Raw genomic sequence first — 15,796 nt, forward strand, 5'->3', positions numbered from 1 at the left:
TAATGAATGAGCAAAGAGTATATAATAAAATCATTGAACTTATAGAAACCACTAGATGCGAGGTCATAACTGGAGGAGATGTCTTCACCGAAGTACAAAAAATGCCGAAAAGTATAAAGAATGTCTGCAGGCAAGCTGGTGCCAGAGAAGCCGCTATTAGAGCTAGAAACATAAATACTATCGAAAAGATAAATAGGCAGGATCCATCTGATTATGAAAAAAAAAAAAATACAAACTGGATCAAATCTATTGCATATCCGATTTAGCATCCAGAATAAAATTGAAAATGAACAACATCGTGGACTTGTCTAGGTCAAGGCTACAATGCGTTCAACTTGAAAAGAGAAGAAATAAGGAGAAGGAGATGTCAATTATGTTACGTGATGGCGAAATAACTGAAGATCCTAAAATTTTACTCTACCCTATACCATTGTTCCGATTGCAATATAATAAGCAAATGTTCAAGATATACTTGCAAAAGCTCTGATTTTTGTGAGTACATTAGAAGCGATCTTGATAATAACTTTGTTATCCCAGCTGACGATAACAACCTTATTGAAAATCATATAACAACTCAAGAAATAATAAATTCAGTTAGAATTAATGCAAAAACTTGTAAGACTCCAGGCCCATCTGGTTTTACTTTTGAATTTTATAAAAAATATATCCTTCACCTAGCACCTATTTTATTAGAGTTGTATGAAAAAGTCATGAGCGTAGGTTATTTTCCAGAGTACGCATCAGATAGCAATATTGTTTTAAATACCACGTTCATTTTAAAGAGGTATTTTTTTGGGGTAGACCGGAAAGGCGCATTTATCCTACGGGAAACACGTTCCTAGTCATACAATGTTCAAGTTCAAACCGACTACAAAAATTTCGTCTAATGTTCAGTAATAAACAAAGGATTGGAATGAGAGATCAGATAAATAACAATCTGCGATGACAGGCGATAGAGTTCAACAACGGTATTGGAGAAAAGAATCTCTTGGGTTTCGTGGAATTACATGATTTCTCATTAGCATATTCCTTCATATGTTACCCACATTGTTGAATATCCTTTAATTAATGACTCAATGGAATATTAATTATCATCTCATTCCTCATATGCCTGGAATGAATGCCCTGTTCAGCTCAAAGTTTGGAACTCGAGTCCAGATGAATTCAGTCGTATTGTTGCTGTAGAAGTTTTAGTTCTTCAACAGCCGCAGCAGCCTTCTCGGGACTTACCTGCGCAGAGGACATCGCACATGTGTTACCTTTTTTGTTACTGCTCCGATATTTCTACACTCTACACTACGTCATAATTAAAAATAACGGTATGAAATGGTTATTAAATCCCATTGCAAGTTTCCTCTCCGTGCTCTGTATAATTTTGTCAAAAATTACCAAATAATTTATAATTAAGTGAGTAAGGGATATATAAATTAGAATTTTGTAGCGAGAGGAATGTTTGAATAATATTATTTAGCTTTACGTAAATTATATGTTGAGTTGAATATTGGATATTAGTCATTTCCTTTCTGGGCAGGAAATAAAAAGGGAACTTTCTAAATCCTTGTTAACTTATTTTGTATATAATTTGTACATTGTAAATGTAACTAATTATCTTACATATACAGAGTGCAACAACATAACTTCCTTTTTGATAATGCGTGACAATCAGGATGTCTAAGTAGTAGCCTTGTGGGCATGGTTTCATTCTAGAGGCCAGATTTTAAAGTTTTTTTTTGAAAATATAGTCAGTTGCTATCATGCGTTAGAGTAGTGAGAAATGTGCGTTTACCCTTAAAATTAAATATTGATAGAATATTTTATAAAATTAAAACTACATGGGATTCCACCTTAACGCGGTTTCATTCACTGCGGATTTCGCGAAACGCGGTGTTTTGAATTATATTGACTCCATGTATAGTGCAGTATACATCCCAGATGTTGCATTTTTTTATTTATTTTTTCTATTCTTATCCCCGGAGCATATCCAACGACACAGCCGCTCCAAGGTCACGGAAAGTACATTTTAATACAGGAACATTAAGCGTATAGCATATACCCAAGAATTTGAGGTATATTTCATATCAAACTGCAATCATCACAAAGTTACAAATAAAATAAAATCCCAAAGGGAACACTTATATAAAAGGCTTAAAATAAACACCACTTCCAAACCAAAACATAAAATAACGTCATTTCACGTCAGTTTGCCATTACTGTCAAAATCACAAACTTCTATAAAAACATCTCCAAAACGACCAGTGGACCCCATATATTTCTCCCCACGCTTTCTAGAGCATCACATTTCGTTATAAGATGTACAAGAGATTCTGGTTCATCTTGACACAATCTCCATGAATCATCCTCCACCAATTAGATGTTTCTTCAAGGGAATAATTGATATTCTACGCTCTCTATATATTTTCCATCCCTGACAAAGACGAGCAAATAAGGGCTTTTTTTGCCGACAACTTGAATTGCCATGCCACTCATTTAAAAAGACATTATCTTTTAATATTATGATAAAAAAGGATGAAAACTACATATTGAGCTAAACAAGAACCTTTGTAGCTGTTGATGACTTGGCTCATACTGTGCCTATATGTTCATACATTAGAAGCTCATAATTTTGCATCGGGTGAGTGTTTTCGAATTGGATAGCTAGACTCAAAACTTTTCGTTATTTATTATTCAAACTTATAATTAAAAAGATTACTGAATATATATTGTTTAATTTCCGATTATTTAAATTTTATAGTATTATAAGAACGGATTACATATCAAGTAAGTACCATATCAATATTGAATTTTACAATTTTTTTTGTCTGGCATACATTATTTTAAATAATTTAGAAGGACAAACACGGTATCTTAAAGATAGCCGATGAAAAATTAATAAGATTTTATTTATATTTAGTTTGTTTATGTTAAAATTTTAAACTAAAACGATTTACTCTAAAATATAATTATATAATAGGTAAATTTCTATTGTAAAATCTCCTTGCATACAACATTTTTTGTTGTTTTATGTCCATTTGTTGTAAATCTTATCAAACCTGCACTTTCTTTTGGCACTCTTGAAAGTGTTACATATAATCTATACCATGTGAAAATACTGTTTTTGGTAAATATAAAGTAATTTATTCAAATGTTTGACCATTTTAATTTATTTATTGTCATTGCCATTGCTAACTTGCCATGTTCCTTCTTGGGCCATAAATATATTGAAGATACATCATAAGACAAACTCGCTAATCTTCTTCCTAATTCCCTTAGCACCTTCAATCAATCATGACGTGGGAAATAGTTGAATACAAAATTACGGAGCACCATTGGAATGAAAAGTTATTGGCCCATCTAGCGGTTGCATTTTAAACTAACACTTTTTTGACGTCTGACAGCTGTAGTAACATTCTTATTGTGTTTAATATTTTGTAAAAGATCTCCAGCTTACGAAATGGTTAAGTTTACGGACGGAAAAAATTGGGAAATACCGAAGACTTACTTCCAAAATGGAGAGTCCTCAAACGAAACTGCAAGAAAATTACGTCGGTCGAAATAAAGCGCCTTCCAGGCAGTATGTGGATAAATTTGTGAAGCGTGTGCGCGAAACTGGTTCGCTAATGGATAACACGACGCGTTCCCGTGTTCTTCCAGTGCACTCAATCGAAAGCATTGCTGCTGTTGCCGAAAGCGAAAAAACGAGCAAGTAGCTGCCGTTACGGTCAATGGTGAGCGCTATCGGGCCATGTTGGAAGATTTTTGTTTCCCCAAATAGAAAAGAAAGACATCGACGACATTTGGTTCCAACCAGACGGCTCTACGTGCCACACAGCCAACGTTACAGTGGATCTTTTACGTACTATCTTCGACAATCGCATCATAAGCCGAAACGGCAACGTCAACTGGCCACCTCGTAGCTGCTATTTGACTCCGTTGGACTATTTTTTGTGGAGAATCGTCAAGAATAAATGTTACGCCAACCATCTCGAGACGATTTACGATTTGAAACACGAAATTGGAGCTATTGAAGCTCACACAATCAAAAATGTATTGAAAAATTGGGTCGACAGAATGGGCTACTGTAAGACCACCCACGGTGGCCATATGAATGAAGTGGTGTTTCATCATTAACCAGAATGTTGAGGCTTTCAAATAAGATAAAAAATATTGAAAAATATCTATCCATCTTTTTTTATAGCGATATCAAAAAAAAAAAAAGTTTCGTTGGCCACTCTTTATATATATAATGTGTTAAGTAAAAAGTTCTGAGTGTTTTTCGCTAGATGTCTTTATCTCATATCTGAGCTATCTCTCACGATTAATATATTGCATAAAAAAGTAAGCTGAAAGGTTAAATTTACACTTAAAAAAGTTTATTTACAGTTTTGTCTTTAATGTGGCAAGTTTGTGTGTTTTGGAAGTAAAAAAAAGAGAAAATTCGATACATTCTTCAGGATCACTACTACAACCAAGGTGAAAAGGCGGAGCAGGCTGCCAATAAAAATGTGTTGTTTATGGACCCAATACAGTGTCGAATGCGACAGCAAAGCCTTGGTTCTAACGGTTTGGTTCTGGTAATATGGACTTTGAAACTCTTGATAAAATAATGGAAATTGTCAAGTTGGAGCGGCTTGTGACACGTATTCAATTACCCTGGAACTGAAGACTAGCCAAAAAACCTTTTGGAACCCTTTATTACCCTAACTTCGTTAATAGTAAAGCGAAAAAACGCTCAGAAGTTTTTTCTTCACCAACTTTTTATTGGAGTGTACGAATGAGGTACTCATGTCTGAGGTATAGGATTTACAAAACTCTTATCCTAACTAAATAAGTGGTTAGTACTTACCTATGATTCCATTCAACTTTTTCTTCTCATTCACTTCCTTAGTACTGAGAGGATTATTATTAGTACTAATACACTTGCTGTTGTCGTTATGGGATGGTATATCTGGTTGCCCAGGGGGCCGGCGTTTTCCACCACTATTTAATGAAGATCGATGATGAACAATTTTGGAATAATCCTCTGAATGACTCTTATGTCCTAGATTAAATTGCATATCCGGCTCTGAAAACTTTATCAGATCCTCCTCTTCTACTTGGAGCCCTCGTGAAACGGAGCCGGGTCTGTAAAATATATTGAAGTTATTTTAACTATATTATTACATTGTTTATTTTTACAGGAGGGATAAAACAGAGCTTCTCAAACTATTAACAGGGATGGTTTTAAAAATTGAGATGTGGAACCACACCTACAGGCTGTGGGCACTTCATAAAGGAGCCTGTAGAATTTGTATCCAGGGTAGAATGTGACTAAAGAATGGATTTTCTGTAAGTATATTTAAACTAAATAACTAAATGAAGATGCAAGTCAAAAGTTTGAGAAGCACTGGACACTAGATTTATTTTGATAGTTTTGTATCAGTCCATATTTAGGACTAAAGACTCTTGCACTCTTGCCCAGTTCAGTCTCGGTCCGTTCCAGTAAAGTCCTGCATATCAGAGCTAAAACTTATAAATTTTGGCCCATGATGAGGACATTCAACTTTTTTAATCAGTTCTAGTAGTGAGATTACGAAGGACCAGTCCAGACAATTAATGATATTAATGGTCTGGACTGGGCCGAATTATCAAGGACTAACACAACAGTATATTTTGGGTTACCTTGGGAGTGGTTGTTTTGTGATGATGGGGGATCCCTCGGAGGATTCCTCCTCGTATTTCTTTCGTGCATAGGGTGGAATGGCAGGTGCTGGGCGAATGGATTTGTGCACAATCGTCTCTTTGCTTTTTAGAGAGTCCAGTGACTCTATAGGAATGGGGGGGTGCTTTGTTCTTTGTGGAGCTTTTGAGCTCGATCCAATTTGTCATCGGTGTTGAACCATTGTTGAGCGTAGCACTATGATTATTAGAGTGCAAATGATTGGGAGTGCACGAGGGAGGTGGAGTGGAAGGAATGCCATTTTCCACAGGTGAGGATGCAGAGAGATGTTTCTGTTGTTTAATGCAAGATGAGGAAAGATTGGGTGGAATGAAGCATCCCTTTTCAAGGATTTGTTTCTGGTGTTGAATGTGAGACTGGCGAGTGTGATGGGAGTGGTGATGATGGGTCAGGTGTGCGGAGGAGGCTGCTAGCTCTTGTTCATTGATGAGCAATTCAGACCATTCGTTCACCAAATCCGAGTCGAGTAATTGAGTGTTAGAGGACATATCGAATGGGTTTCATAGAGGGACTTTCCATTCTCTGAAATGATGATAATGTTATGTAATAAGGTTGAAGGGAGAATCAGGAAAGAAATAAGACCAAAAAACGTTGAAAAAAAAGTATATAAATTGCCCAGAAACGTCATGACTACTCCTGCTACTTAAAATGAGGGGAGGGGGATAAAAAGAGAGATATCAAAGGATTCCTTGGCTTGTGAAATGAAGATAATAAAAGTTGGTGGGGGGGAGGGGGGGAAATGAATATAAATAATAAAAACAAAAATAAAAAATTGAGTACAACCTGCAAAATTAAAGAAAATGAAGGGAAAATATAAGTTGAGTCCCCATTTCGATAAATAGTGTAATAAAAAAGTTTTTTTTTTTTTTTTTTTTTTGTATTCCTTAAACTATTTTGACTCAGGACATTTTGAGATAAATTGGGAAAATCTGTGCAGGCTTATAACGAACAAACCACCGGGACAGCCGTTATTATTTACTCATCTGTATTGTCCCAATTTTGAGAGGTTATAAGTCTTCTTTCTTTTTTTTTTTTACAATGTTCCGATGCTCAATTTTGAAGAACACATAATTAGCTAACTATTTCTACGAAAAACATTGTCCTAGTCACCACCATGAGCACACAGTAAAAGATGAGGATTGAGATTGCAGAAGGCCATCTGGGAGCAGCCTCGAAGAAACCAATTTACAATGTCTCCATGATGTCGAAAGTCGGCAAGGACCTTAGACCCTCTCCAGGAGCAGTCAGGAAACCCTTCGTGATGATTTTAGGTCTGGATGCATCCAATAGAAAGGTCATGAATCCTGAGTGGTTCCCCTTGGGGTATTGGCTGAAGGCTAATAGTTTCGTTAAAATTATTGCCAGCAATGTTATCCAATGGATCAAATCCATGGTTGGATATTCTCCCTCGGGTGTTTCAACAAGATGGGGGACCTGCCCAGAGCACAAAGAAACCCCATGAGTGGCTCCAGGCCAATATGGACTTATTGGCAAAGAACTTCTGGCCACCCCCAGAGACCAGACCTCAACCCTTTAGACTATTCCATCTATGCACACGTGAAGTGCCAAGCATACATGAGACGCCACTATAGCAATTGCACTCTCAATATCTCTGCCCACAAGGAATGGATCTCTATGAACGCCGAGTACATCCAGAGTGTCTGCAGCAGCTTCCGCCACCCCTTGGAGCTCACCATCAATTCTGGGGGTGGATACATTGACTAGAACTTTGTTCTTTGGGTTTCCATTAATAATTAATAGTGAATAAACTTGTTTCTTAATTAACCCGGGATCCTGCCTTGGTCTTCAATACTTTGTGTGTTAAAAATGGTAAATAATAACGGTTGGTCCGATAGATGGAGTAGAACCATATACTTTTTATTATTTGAAACCTATATTTGATGAGATTGAATTAATCATAATCAGATTAGTCTCTCTTGATAACCTTGGTTCCGAAAGATTTAGCAGAACCCGGCAAACTCGTGCCATTGTACTGGTTCTGATTTTGCATTTTTAATTAACATTCCCTGGATGGATAGAGTAGCCCAAGGAAGAAATTAATCCTTCCAACAAGACAGTGCATCGGGCCACAAGGCCAAAAAGTGACATCAAAATGCTCTGACTTTTGTAGCCTGGATTTTAGGCCTGCAAACATCCCAGACCTGAACCCACATGATTTTTATCTCTTGGGGAGGATCAAGGATGAGGCTTATGCCAAGTATCCTTCGTCTGTTAAGGCCCTGAAGAATTACATTACCCATAATATGGCAAAGCTTGATCTGGTCAAGATTGACATGGCCTGGGAAACTTCCATGCCGTGTGGCCGAGGTTATCAAGACACTGTTCCTTTAATTGGTTAGATGGAGTTGCACTGATTCAGCATAAGTAAACATTATAGTATTACAATTACTACCTCTAACCTAGGAATCTTTTGGTGAATCAATATACATATAGTATATTTTTTTCTCTAGGAATCACCGGGGCGCGAACGTACACACATTCACAATTTAGATTGATTGATTTATCTAGCAACAAATGATTTTTCGCGCGTGCTCTCTCTCTTTTGTTTCATTCATTCCAATCAAGATTTTCGATAGGAATTAAATGATAATTGAGATGAAATATTAACAAATTTACTACATATCAAGATATCCGAATCCCCCCTCCCCCAAAAAAACGCCACTACATTAAGTGTGCGTAATACGCGGGACCAAAAGAAAATATTACATCTATTGGCAGTAACTAAATTATCATACAGTAAGGCAAGTTAGAGATAAGTTGTTCAAATATTGTGTACAAATATATTTTTCATCTAAAATACTTAATAAAATCACTAACTTCATTCAAATCCATAATTTTAAAGAAACAATATCCAAAATATATTTTTAGACATTTTATTGATTTTTAAATCAAAACGTGTCTATGAAGTACCTATTTTTGACCGTTTCATGGTTATTTTCCTGTTTGGAAAAATTAAATGCAAAATAAAATATACCTGGTACTAACTAATGTGCAAAACTATTCCAAATGATTATGAGTTAAAGGAAAAGAGTGGGGCTAATTGACAACCGGAGCAAATTGTGCGTTCCCCATAAAAATTTGAATAAATTATGAAAAAAAAACACAATTCATACGTTAACCATTCAGAAGTCGACTACCATACAGCTCATTTTCGTTACTTATATTTTTCACCAAGATAATACATGCTAAGAACAATGGTATCTTCAAGGCATCAAAAACATTTATATATTTTTTACCAGATTTTAAATTTTGCTCCATATTAGTGTACGAAACGTTGATTTGTTGAACTCAAGTACTTCATTGCTCAGAACTGAGCTTATTGCAGTGACGTAGGAACTATAGAAACAATTGGACCCCACTTGTTTAGAATATGTGTAGTGTTGATATAATACCATTGTAAGGTTGCTTGACTATGACACCACAATGTTTTAATTTGCAATCCCCCCACTTGCATATACATTCCGGCGCGGCGGTCTTATCCCTACAATTACTTAGGGTTCATCAATTTATGAAGTCCCAAAAAAGTACAACCCTTGAACCCATGTCTATGTTTGTCCAAAACTTGAACTCCCCCTCAGATTGGACGTCCTAAATTTTTAGCTTAACTCTTTTGTTAATGTTGGATATTACCTTGACTTGAATTGGTTGTTGTATTTTTATAATATAAAAAGTACAACTTGTATACTAATAAGGATTTAACTCTCTTAACCCATTACTCAGGGTCCTGTAGCTTAAGCTTATTCTAGTAAAACCAATTTATTTGAATGGACTTTCTTCTACCAGGCTTGGCCTCCAATAATTAAACAATGTTCTAGCTTTCCTTTGGAGACCCCTTCACTTGGTTTCAGTCATCTTGAGCTTACTTGTGACCTTTTTGCTTCTTTAAATGGGGATAAGATCGATAATATACTTCACATTAGAAAGGTTTTGTTGATGAGTGAAAGAGTGATCCATTATCAATGTAGTAGCCTCTGACATATCTCATACCCCCTCCCTCCCCCCTCCATCAACTGGACGTCATAAATGTATCTCCCCTTAGAGTGTAAAATATAGTTAAACATTTTGGGAGAGTGGTGATATTGACTAACTACCAAATGATTTGTAACTCTTTATATTTTTAGGAGAAAGGACATTCAAGCACCAAACGACATCTCACGCAGCCTTGCGTTTTTAGCTTGGCAAAAAGTGTTGAAAGATTTGAACTTTGTATTCTCTTTTTGATTCCGTTCCACTAATTGTATTCGTTCTAATATCATATTGGTTAGGATATTCTCTATAAGTACCATCATTTATTAGCTTATTTTTTCATTTTTAATATTGATTTCGATGACGTAATTATTTAAATAACCATTTTTTTGTATCATCTATTTATTCATTCTTTCACCAGTACGTCTTTGACACAGAGTGATTTTTAATAATATATCTTCTTCGATCTGAGAAAGTATAATATATATATTATTATCGATCATGGAGGAATATTATAGACTACAGAAATTCAATTTAACAATCTTTTTCAGGACTTTTATCTAGCTAACAAATATAAATGATGTGCAGTTTATTATTTGAATAGCAATGTCAATAACTTAAGGTAAATAATTTTTTTCTTCAGTTTACCAACTCAAAATAAAAAGATAAAAAAGAAAGCAAGCTAACAAATACAACCAATTTTTATCAATAAGATTGGCTAGTACAATTAAGGTAAAGAGAAAAAGTACTCATATTTTTCAAGGATTATAAACTGACCTCAATTTCTTATACTATAATCATTTTTCTAATACCAAATTTGAAATTCATAATGTCAAATAACCTTTTTTATTATTTTATTTAGCTTCTTAGACTTTTATCAATACAAAGATATCATTTAAAAAAGGATGGTGTGATTATCAAATTGATTAAGAGCTTAGATGTTTCAAATATACATATGAACAATTTGAACATTTCTAAAATAACGTAATTCATATTCTGTCAAAACATACCCCTGTAAGTGGATAAGTACTATTGAAGTAAAGATGATTTTGATGAATTTACAATATTTCTCCAGGATGGAGAAATATTTGATTTATGATACTTCATGATATTATCCGCAAAAACAAACTAAAAAAAGTTATTTTTATAAAGATGATGAATGAGGAAATTGTCAAAAGAAATGTAGGGCATTAATGTTAAAAAATAAATAGTTTATATTATTTTAATAACATGACATGACGTCATTATCTTAAAATGCCCTAATAAACATCAACAAAAATAATTGCAAAAGCAAAAAAGTTGATAAATATTTTTTCATCTCTTAGATAGATACTGATAAAATTATATTGATCAATTCGAAGACGACACAATAATAAGATATCAATGAAAAAAAAAAAAGAGATTTGTTATAACATATATAATAAAAAAAAACTTTGTAGTTTTTTTTGTTTTTTTTAAATGATGTCTTTCCAAACTTGAACAAATGGTGCAGAATTTTTCAAGGAGAAAACTTCAATTTTGTTCGAATATAATTTTGGAAGTATAATTCAATTCAAATTCGAGACGTTTAGTCAAATACATTCTCCTTAATGACTTTTTTCAATTAAATATAATCTGAAATGCTCTTTTTTAAGAAAAGAAAATTTTTCAATATTCATTTCAAGAAACAAGGTACATTTTGTAAATGACCTTTCTTTAAAACTTTTTTACATAAATATATTTAATGATATTTTTCTATTAAAAAGGACATTTCTTTGATGACGTTCTTTATTTAATTTTAATTAGATATTGAATTCTGCCTTATTAAAATATTAGAAACCAATATCTTGTTCGAAAATTGTTAGACTTGCCTAAAATGGAAAGGCAATTGCCTATCTCCAGAGCCATTTTCTAAACATTGGCACGCCGTTACAAAAGTATGCAAATAATTTATTTTGTTGTCCGCTGTGGATGTTTCTGCTTCTTTTCTCCTTATCATTATTTGGTTGAATTCGAATGATCACTTGTTAAAGTTTTCAACAATGAACAAAAATTAGACTAGACTACAAAATTCGACACACTTATTATTGTTAATTAAGCAGTAGAACACGAAAATGAACATTAGAACCTTTAACTGCAATAAAAATGGGGTATAGAGTTTTTTTTTAATCACGATTTTTTAATATAATTTCGAATCAGAGACATATTTTGAAGTGGAATATCTAAATAGATAAAAATTAAATTAGAGGGAATTGTGATGTCCAAATGATGTAAATAAGATTTATTTGCATTTTTTTTTATTACTGTCTCGACCTTTATTAACATTTTTAGGCAGAAAATGTTCTTATGTTTAGCAATTGTTCCTTAGTAACACCCTTGATAACACACTTTCTAAGTTTTTTCCTCCAATACAAGAGAGTTACGCCTCTTAGGTTCCCCACTCTCGTTTATCCTGTCCAGCTTGCCATTTAAACTATTGAAGTTTTTACAACTGTTGAGACTCGTTCCAGTACCAAATTTTGCGTTGGTTCGGCCTTAAGTGATTTTTTCTATATCTATTTTTGGCCTAGACCGGTCTCAGGCCTTGGACCAATTTTTTTCGGCCTCACTTTTTAGATAGATTCTTTTGGGACTGAGCTAGACCCTTGGCTCAATCGAGACCAAATCTATCCTTTGGAGAGATCTAGACCGAATTTTTATATGAGACGGATTCAGACCAAAACCCCAACACTAGTCTTTAAAATCCATTTTTCCTCTTCAAATATTAAGCATATACCTTCTTCCATTCATTACCGATATATAACTCTACCTGAAAAGACTTAGCTTTTACTGATTTTTATTTGCAAATCTAGTTCCATTTTTATGCCTTATTTGGAAATCACCAATTGTTAAAAACATTCCAACATTTGAAAGATACATTATTAATTAAGTTATTTTCTTAATCTGCTTCCTACAAAGTTTGTCTAATGATACAAAAATCAAATAAAATAAAAGATTTTATTTCGAAATTAATACTTTTATCAATTAGTTTATATTATATGTAAACTAATTAATAACCCTTACCCTACAAATTAATAGGATTTTTCATTTCAACTTTTAATTTACTTATAGAATATTCAATAAATAAGAAGTCTATGATTGTGTGAATAATTTTCAAAATTTTATATAATTAAGTTGATTAGATGAAATAAATCTGAAATATTTACCAATCAAATGTATTTAAATTGGAGTTAATCTCCTTGCCACTAACGTATTAAATACTTATTACAATTAGTAAAATAACTCACATGATTTGATTTTATTTCAAAAAAATTTACTCAACCTTACATTTATTATTTATTGGAATAAATATGGGACATCAAAAGATGTATTTTCTATAAAAAGCCATAAATTACCAAGAAATGCCTTTTCTAAAAGAGGTCATAAAAAGAATGTTAAAAGAAATATCTTTGACCCAAATATTGGAACAAAATAAACTTTATTTCCTCACAAAAAAATTACGCCTGGGGCAGTGATGGAAAGATTAGGAAAATTACATTATACCAGGGATGTCCAAGGATCTTTTAATATAATGGGCCGTATTGCAATATGAAATATTTTAATGGGGCGCAGAAATTATTAAATTAAATTTCATGAAAAATGGCTGCATAAAATCAAACTATAAAATACAATATTTTTCAACTTTAGGGCTAATATAAAAAAATCAAAATCAAATTTTTCAAGGTCAAACTACTTACAAAATACCCCTTAACATAAGGAACTTTCGAAATTACCGATTTGTTACAAAATAAAATTTTGAAATGATCTTTTTTTACACTAGAATTTTTAAAATGAGTTATTTTAGCAAAATATATTTTTGAAATTACCTTTTTAAATGACAGTTTTTTTTACAAAGTAAAATTTTAAATGACTTTTTTTATAAAATACATTTTTTAAATGACTTATTTTTTGCAAAATAAAATTTCTAAATGACCTGTTTTTAACAAAAGACATTCTTGAAATTAACTTTTCTTTTATAACATTTTTATAAAAATATATTTAATGATCTTTTTCTATTAAACAGGACATTTCTTTGAGAACATTTTCTTTATGCAATTTTATTTAGGCCAAGAAAGTATGAGATGACGTCAAATCTTTTTCAATGTTTGTCCGTACTATGTGCATTCTACGCGTTTGGATGATATTGTGAAAATTTTGTTAAAAATATACTAAAATAAGTGAGAATGAGTAATGGACCACACCTCAACCATAGGGAGGCCTCCATATGACCGGGGCCAGCTTTAGACCTTTTGAATTTTTTTTTGAAGATGTTAACACATAATATTTAAAAAAAAATCCAAAGTGGATATTTTTGTAAAATCTGCTTCAAACCACAACTAACACAAGTCAACAAAAAAATATTTAAATTCACTATTCAATTATAGTATTACTTGACGAACTGATTACGAATCTTTGATTAGTATTATTTTATCAAATCTGACTTTCAAAGATTTTGGGTTATAATATCCACCGGTGTGTTAAAAAAGAAGGACACTAAAAATGAACGTAGCCACCCTCACAGTTTGAAGAATGTTGTGGACGACAGCAGCGGAAGCTGTCATCACATTTTATTGGATGAGCTGCAAGGAAATTCAAATAAACACTCACTCCGGATGGGATCAAGTAATAATTAGGGTGGGATTACTTCGAGGTAGATCCTTACTTCTACTCTAAGCTCAACGAAGACCAACACTTATAACTCTTTATGAAAATCCAATGTAAGCTGTACTTTTTAGCTCACCCGTTTTTTGGGATTGGTAATCCGAAATTTTCTTTTCGTCAGCTGTTGCCATTATTATTTAACACCTGAGTAGTGAACATCCTTTCCTTAATAGATTCAATTCTATTCAAAACCTGATTGAACATTCGTGTGTAATCATAAAAGACGGGGAGTAACCCTGAGCATTTGTTGTGGAGTTAAAATTGCTTGTCCTTTTGAAATCAGAGTAGAATTGGGGATCGACATCATTGCTTATGTCCTTCATTGTTTATTTCCTTCTATTCTTCTCATTACCACAGCTATTGTACCAGATCTAATGAAACGTCATGAACATTATTCTTTCTCTCCTCCAAACCATTCTTCAAATTGTCAGGGTTAACATTTTGACTATCAGTTTTTTTAACTTGCTCTTTGTACACAGGATTTTCATCCTTAATTATTACACTTTTTGATAGATTTGAGACAACTTTTCGAAACGTAAAAATCATCAATAATCCAAATATAAGTTTGTGTATTCCTTGCAAAATGTTAAGTTAATTTTATATATATGCATATACTTAGTTTATATGTCATCATCCAATCCTGAGAAAATGGGACTTAAAAATTTAAAAAAAAACAATCACTTTTTAAGGGTTTCGTTTGAAAAGGAAATACAATCCATATTGTTTTTCAGACTTGGAGCCAATTGGCACAATTATGTGTAATACGTATGTGGTTTTTATAAATATGAAGAAATTTATTACGTATCGTTTAGATTGTCTAAAATTATCATTTGTGAATTGATGCTCCTTTCATATGTATTTATTTTTCTGCCTTACACTCTTTTATACCTTGTGGGAAATTGCCTTTTAACAAAACAAAACACATGATGATAAAGACAGCTTATTTGCAAACATTGTGCATTCATATTTTGCAAATAAAGGAGATTGGATCATGCACTGGGTGGAAACTTGAAACGTACACACTTGGACGGTAAAAAGAAAATAATCTGTCATTTTTTAATCCCACATTTTAAAAAAAATCGTTATTTATACTTTTCTGATACATAGCCAATGTAAAATTTATTAATTGGCCTCACAAATAGCAACAAGTCCCTTGCAAAAATAGTTCCAAGTATAGTTAATGAATTTCAGGTCCATGGAAGTCCACTCCTCGTGAACGGACCGTGAGAATCGTGAACAAATTTTCCCAAACTGAACTTCATCAAAATACTCAAAAATGCAATTAATAAGACAATAAGACTTTCCATTTATATTTTACTTTATATAAGCAATTAAATCACAAATTGACTACTTGGCGCAGTCACCCTAACTTCCATCCCAGGTCTTCTTCATGTATTTCTCCGATATGTGGGC

The 15,796-nt window shown here is 33.1% G+C and overlaps 1 protein-coding gene across 1 annotated transcript in view; it reads right to left on the reverse strand.

Annotated features, from left to right (window-relative positions):
• Positions 1-15,796, reverse strand: part of LOC121122875 (uncharacterized) — a 60,606-nt gene that overhangs the window by 32,666 nt on the left and 12,144 nt on the right. The window contains exons 2-3 of the mRNA XM_071890803.1: positions 5,659-6,238; positions 4,844-5,121 (exon numbers count right to left, since the gene is read on the reverse strand). Of these exons, the coding sequence (XP_071746904.1) occupies positions 5,044-5,121; positions 5,659-6,204 (624 nt within the window). The 5' untranslated portion in view covers positions 6,205-6,238 and the 3' untranslated portion in view covers positions 4,844-5,043. The remainder of the gene's footprint in view (positions 1-4,843; positions 5,122-5,658; positions 6,239-15,796) is intronic.

Source organism: Lepeophtheirus salmonis, chromosome 8, assembly GCF_016086655.4.
Source record: "Lepeophtheirus salmonis chromosome 8, UVic_Lsal_1.4, whole genome shotgun sequence".
In the NCBI taxonomy this organism is placed as follows: Eukaryota; Metazoa; Arthropoda; class Copepoda; order Siphonostomatoida; family Caligidae; genus Lepeophtheirus; species Lepeophtheirus salmonis.